General features: G+C 38.2%; 1 protein-coding gene across 1 annotated transcript; it reads right to left on the bottom strand.

Annotated features, from left to right (window-relative positions):
- Nucleotides 1-3,119: 3,119 nt before the first annotated feature.
- LOC107598675 (myosin light chain 3, skeletal muscle isoform-like) lies at nt 3,120-6,794 on the bottom strand. Its single transcript, XM_016290067.1, has 7 exons — nt 6,603-6,794; nt 5,014-5,034; nt 4,786-4,935; nt 3,906-4,079; nt 3,644-3,721; nt 3,511-3,552; nt 3,120-3,198 (listed from the first exon to the last, which is right to left on the bottom strand). Exons 1-6 carry the CDS (start codon nt 6,763-6,765, stop codon nt 3,524-3,526), a joined length of 615 nt encoding a protein of 204 aa, XP_016145553.1. The 5' UTR covers nt 6,766-6,794; the 3' UTR covers nt 3,120-3,198; nt 3,511-3,523.
- Between the last annotated feature and the right edge of the window lie 371 nt (nt 6,795-7,165).

The following is a 7,165-nucleotide window of genomic DNA, read 5'->3' on the forward strand; positions in this document are numbered from 1 at the left end:
ATGACAGAATGTACATTTTTGGGTGAACTAACCCTTTAAGGCTTAGAAATAACAATGAAGAAAAAAAATCAATTTCCACATAGACTAATCTGTTTATATGAATATAATGTGTATTTTCTAGTGGTATATAATGATTGTATAATATAACATAACTATGTAATAAATGTATTGGCTTGAAATGAATGGGGCTATCAAATGTGTGTAAATCAAGTCTTTGCTCATAATAGGCAGGGGGGGGCAATATTATTAGTCTAAAACTGGAAAGTGGCTGAGTTTAACAGGGCAGAGGACCGTGAATTTACAAGATTCGAACCGCTTCCTGAACCAGTCTGGCCAAGCGAGGCTTCGGAGGTCATCAATGACGTCATTGCTCTAAAGCAGGGGTGCCCAAACTCAGTCCTGGAGGGCCGGTGTCCTGCAGAGTTTAGCTCCAACCCCAATTAAACACACCTGAACCAGCTAATCAAGCTCTTATAGGCATACTAGAAACTTACCAGCAGGTGTGATGAGGTTGGAGCTAAACTCTGCAGGACACCGGCCCTCCAGGACCGAGTTTGGGCACCCCTGCTCTAAAGCGATACAAGCCTCGATACGCGCTTCACTGAAAGCTGCCGGGATTTCTCGACACATGCTCCGAAGCCTCGGCACAGAACGTAACATCACTACTGTTTTCCTGTTTTTTGATTGTTTGCTGCTTGCCCTAACCATTGCCTGTGTATGGGATTATTCTTCTGTCAACCCTTGGATATTACGATATTACTGTATCGACTCTGCTTGTTTCACCACGCTGCTTAATAAAGCCTTGCGATTGGATCTTCAACTCTGTTGTCATGTTGTCATGCTTACAGGTTTAGGAAAGTGGCTATTAAAAAGAAGTTTTGTTTGTTATTTTGTCCGATTCAGGAATTTCCCTATATTTGCATACTGGATTTTCCTTTTGTTTATACCATTAAAACTCCCAAAAAGGTCCCTTGCTTCCAATCTCTCTTTTCATGTTGCATCCTTTACCCCTAGATGGGGCGTAACATACCCACAACACGATTTTTGCTATTTTCCCCACAACACACTCACAAATAACTTTGTACTTGATTCATATTTTTCCAATAATTACTTGACTGGACACTCAACCCATTTGTTCAGTGTGAGGGCCTGTAAATCAGCTCAGCTCAATGTTGCATCCTTTTAGAGAATGTAACACTTGGCTACAGCACAAGGTTTTTCTTAGTAAAGTCCTTTGAGAGCGGTCTAGTAACAAAGAGTCTGGGCTTATCATATGTGCCTGGTAAAAGTTCCTGACATTTGGGGATTAGAGCAAACCGGGTACACTAGCTAAACCAAAGTCAAAGTTTTATCTGCTGACAGCTGTGTTGATCCACTCTTGGGACAGACTCAATTTTTCAGCCGACTACTGCGCCATGAAATACAGAGTTGGAATTAGCATTTTGCCTCCTTTTGTTGCACTTATGATTTTTATTGATATAAAACAGCTTCATAGTGCTGGTTGAAGAACAGACTGATTTTAATCAGTTGTACAATTTTTACCCAAAAAAAATTACATTATTTATGATTCATCGATGACATCATGAATCACTGATGAGATGACAATTCTCACACTTGACCTTCAGCTAACCACCGCTGACGTGCATGGGAGGCTGCTACTGTACCTAGGCCAACAGAAAAGATATAGGTATTGTAAATTAAAGTTTAAAATGTACTAGCAAAATGTATTCTATTTCAGATCAGGACTTCCCAACCAGGGGTTTGCCATCCTGCAGGAGATCACGAGGTCAGGGGGTTATGAACTGGCAGAATTAAATTTATGTAATTAAGTTAGCTTAATTATTTCAACATTTTTGTGAAGTCATTTTGTTTATTGAAAGGTTAATGTCACAACAGGGGGTACTTCAAACAAATCATAGGGATCATAGACCAAAAAAAGAAACAATGTCCTGCAGAGTTTAGCTCCAACCCCAATTAAACACACCTGAACCAGCTAATCAAGCTCTTATAGGCATACTAGAAACTTACCAGCAGGTGTGATGAGGTTGGAGCTAAACTCTGCAGGACACCGGCCCTCCAGGACCGAGTTTGGGCACCCCTGCTCTAAAGCGATACAAGCCTCGATACGCGCTTCACTGAAAGCTGCCGGGATTTCTCGACACATGCTCCGAAGCCTCGGCACAGAACGTAACATCACTACTGTTTTCCTGTTTTTTGATTGTTTGCTGCTTGCCCTAACCATTGCCTGTGTATGGGATTATTCTTCTGTCAACCCTTGGATATTACTGTTTGGTGGTATCGACTCTGCTTGTTTCACCACGCTGCTTAATAAAGCCTTGCGATTGGATCTTCAACTCTGTTGTCATGCCGCCAATGTTACAGGTTTAGGAAAGTGGCTATTAAAAAGAAGTTTTGTTTGTTATTTTGTCCGATTCAGGAATTTCCCTATATTTGCATACTGGATTTTCCTTTTGTTTATACCATTAAAACTCCCAAAAAGGTCCCTTGCTTCCAATCTCTCTTTTCATGTTGCATCCTTTACCCCTAGATGGGGCGTAACATACCCACAACACGATTTTTGCTATTTTCCCCACAACACACTCACAAATAACTTTGTACTTGATTCATATTTTTCCAATAATTACTTGACTGGACACTCAACCCATTTGTTCAGTGTGAGGGCCTGTAAATCAGCTCAGCTCAATGTTGCATCCTTTTAGAGAATGTAACACTTGGCTACAGCACAAGGTTTTTCTTAGTAAAGTCCTTTGAGAGCGGTCTAGTAACAAAGAGTCTGGGCTTATCATATGTGCCTGGTAAAAGTTCCTGACATTTGGGGATTAGAGCAAACCGGGTACACTAGCTAAACCAAAGTCAAAGTTTTATCTGCTGACAGCTGTGTTGATCCACTCTTGGGACAGACTCAATTTTTCAGCCGACTACTGCGCCATGAAATACAGAGTTGGAATTAGCATTTTGCCTCCTTTTGTTGCACTTATGATTTTTATTGATATAAAACAGCTTCATAGTGCTGGTTGAAGAACAGACTGATTTTAATCAGTTGTACAATTTTTACCCAAAAAAAATTACATTATTTATGATTCATCGATGACATCATGAATCACTGATGAGATGACAATTCTCACACTTGACCTTCAGCTAACCACCGCTGACGTGCATGGGAGGCTGCTACTGTACCTAGGCCAACAGAAAAGATATAGGTATTGTAAATTAAAGTTTAAAATGTACTAGCAAAATGTATTCTATTTCAGATCAGGACTTCCCAACCAGGGGTTTGCCATCCTGCAGGAGATCACGAGGTCAGGGGGTTATGAACTGGCAGAATTAAATTTATGTAATTAAGTTAGCTTAATTATTTCAACATTTTTGTGAAGTCATTTTGTTTATTGAAAGGTTAATGTCACAACAGGGGGTACTTCAAACAAATCATAGGGATCATAGACCAAAAAAAGAAACAAGGTTGGGAAGCCCTGGTTTAGATGAACTTACCAGAAGAGTTCCCTCAGCCAGTCATGACATGTTTTATAAAAGCTTGGATAAAGAACGTCAAGATTAATTTCAATGAGAACCTTCATGTCATTAATTTTTTCAGTAGAGGAAAGTCTTAAGTAACTGCTCTTACCTTCATAGTTAATACAACCATTTGTGTCTTCTTGCCCTGCCAGCAACCGATCCACTTCACCCTCAGACAATCTCTCACCTGAAATTGAGCCAGGGTTCCAATGAGCAAAATGAAAATGTGAAAATGAAAAAACTTGATAATACATTTTAAGCTCTCAATTATTTTCAATATTTGACCACAACCAATGGTCATATATATATATATATATATATATATATATATATATATTGATTTGGCACATTTTCTCTCCCTGATTCCATACCCAAAGTAGCGAGCACATGGCGGAGTTCAGCCCCCATGACTGTTCCATTCCCTTCTTTGTCAAAGACCCTAAGGCCTTCCACAAAATCTTCAAATGTGCCCCTTTCAGTAGACTTTGAAACTTGTTGAAACATAGGCAGGAAAGTCTCAAAGTCGATCAGTTTGGATTCCATCTCTGAATCACACAATTTAAACAGACCAATTTAGTAAATGATTCAATTTTTTCAACAATCGGAGAAAAAAAAACATTCTTTAAAGGGATAGTTCACCAAAAATTCAAATGGCCTCTATTGACTGTCATTGTATGGAGGAAAACAACACTTCTTCTTCTGGGTTCCATGGAAGAAATAAAGGGTTTGGGATAACATGAAAATGAATGCAAACTATGCCTTTAAGCTTCAATAGCACACAATTGCAAAAAGTAAATGTTATATTTACAGTAGTTAGTGTGCTTTGTCACGATGAGCATTTTTTGTTTATGTTGTGTTGAGGTGTCCTAATGCATTCCTGTGGTTAGAATGGCACTTTGATTTAGTGAGCCATTATGATGAGAATTAACTGAATCTCAATATTCAGAGAATGGCTTGCAAATGTCACAGAGAACTGAACTGCTACTGATATCTTTGACGTTTGTGCCAATCAACATCTCAGTAATCTCTGACATATGTGTTAAGTCTTTCCCTTGGTTTGCTCCCGAAGGATCCAATGGGACTTGGCAAAGTAATAGTTGAGTTATTTTATAGACCTGTCGATCTCAACTATTTTCCTGGTGCTCCAAACACTGCACGTTTCATTTCTCCCTTGTTTGACAACCATTTCAGGCCTTTGAGTCTCTACTAAAAGTCACAACAGCAGTTTATTTTCCCCATCTGTGAGACTACCTTCAGGCATTGGTTTCCCAAGAACATTCAAAACTTCAGCATTGGTTGGGTTCTGACCCAAAGCTCTCATCACATCTCCACACTGAGCTAGTGAAATCTTCATCTCCCCCGAGGGAGTCCTGGCAAACAACAGGAAAGCTTCTTTGAACTCTGTATAACATGAAATGACATTAAGTGAGTTCATTTTCAATTAAGTTGATAAGATGACCTTTTTAGGCTGTTCCTTACCTTCAAGCTGTTCAGCACTGAGATTACCCTGAAACCCAGAACAAGAGTTGTTTTTTTAGGTTTTTGTAGACATTCGCAGTCATCAGTAAAATATATCAAATTAAACATAGTTATTTAGTGCTGACTCACACATGAAATGCATTTTTGATCATTCATGATCTTCTACCATGTACTGCACCGATGTTAGGTTATTGTGTTTAATAACAGTCTGACAGTTGTTGTGCCATCATTTTTCCTGGCACCACGAATAATCTCCTCTCAAAGCACACAGTCTGTTTATGAGATCATATCATCCATATCTGTCTCCCTGGGGAGTCTAACTTAGGAAATGTATGAATACAGTGGTGAGTGGGAAGACCTCATAGCTCAGTAGCAGGTGTGTGTCGATCCATGAAAAGAACAACTACTGGAATCCAGCCATGAAGCAGTGAATTGTACAGTACATCTCCAGGCAACCGCTTAGGAAAATGTGCAGTTTTATCAATAGAAATGATCCAGCAATTAAACTATTTGAAATTAAATAGTTACCTTTTGCATTGGGGATTTGTGCTGTGTCTGCACCATTTTGGTTATTGACCAGGATTTTTTTCCACTGTATTGCCTCATATTGAATATTTATAGACCAATATTGGATATTTAATTGTTTCAGTGTCAGTACACATTTTAAATATGTGGACTTTTCATTTTGAAAACGTTTTATCATTGTGCCTCATTTGAAATTGATTACCCAATACTTGTCAATAAAGTGATAATCTGGATTTAGAATCTATAATTTAGTCTTTTTACTGTACATACACATTTAAATATAGACATCAACCATTATTTTGGGCACATCAATCCAGGCCATCGGACACCTGAGTAAAATGAAATACCATAACATAACATAACATAACATAACATAACATAACATAACATAACATAACATAACATAACATAACATAACATAACATAACATAACATAACATAACATAACATAACATAACATAACATAACATAACATAACATAACATAACATAACATAACATAACATAACATAACATAACATAACATAACATAACATAACATAACATAACATAACATAACATAACATAACATAACATAACATAACATAACATAACATAACACAGAGACTTACTGCAGCGGCAGGATCATATTTAAAAGCTTATTTAATTGTTTCAGTGTCAGTACACATTTTAAATATGTGGACTTTTCATTTTGATATGAAATATGTTTTATCATTGTGCCTCATTTGAAATTGATTACCCAATACTTGTCAATAAAGTGATAATCTGGATTTAGAATCTATAATTTAGTCTTTTTACTGTACATACACATTTAAATATAGACGTCAACCATTATTTTGGGCACATCAATCCAGGCCATCGGACACCTGAGTAAAATGAAATACCATAACATAACATAACATAACATAACATAACATAACATAACATAACATAACATAACACAGAGACTTACTGCAGCGGCAGGATCATATTTAAAAGCTGGATTTGGAGGAGAAGCCTGTGCTATAGCTGGTTCTGGGGCTGCTCCAGGTGCAGGGCTGGCTATTTCGGGAGGTTTTGTAGCTGACTCTGTTGTTGTATTTGGGGCAGATGCAGCCTTTTCCAGTGCTGGCGCTGTTGGTTTAGGATCGGCTGTTGACGCTGGTTCTGCTGCTTCAGGAGCTGGTTCTTCTTTTGCAACTGGGGCTGGCTTTCCTTCTTTTTTGGGCACTGGCTTTTGTGAAGCCATAGTGGTGCAATCACAACAAGTGAATGGACAAAAACGAAACCTTATTCAAATGTTTGACTGCTGTTAGTTGGTATGGATTGGAGCCCTAAATGTTATATACCCTCCTCCATCTCCCTAAATTTGCTGCACCTCCCCAATATTACTACCATTTATATAAAAGGAAAGAATGCTGTGACTCCAGTGGGTCCACTGGATACAAATTCCCTCCCCACTTCATATTGTCACCTGTTCTGTTCACAACAATATCATACACATCTCTCCTGAGAATATAGTGCATTAGGCACTATAAATGGGTAGATGGATATGACATTTTGTGTTCTGCTACTTGACATCATCCTGACATATAAAGCAGTATAGACAGGGATACTGTACAGGGTTGTTGCTTTTAATAGACACAAAT

Source organism: Sinocyclocheilus grahami, unplaced genomic scaffold (assembly GCF_001515645.1).
Source record: "Sinocyclocheilus grahami isolate Dianchi unplaced genomic scaffold, SAMN03320097.WGS_v1.1 scaffold253.1, whole genome shotgun sequence".
Classification (NCBI taxonomy): domain Eukaryota; kingdom Metazoa; phylum Chordata; class Actinopteri; order Cypriniformes; family Cyprinidae; genus Sinocyclocheilus; species Sinocyclocheilus grahami.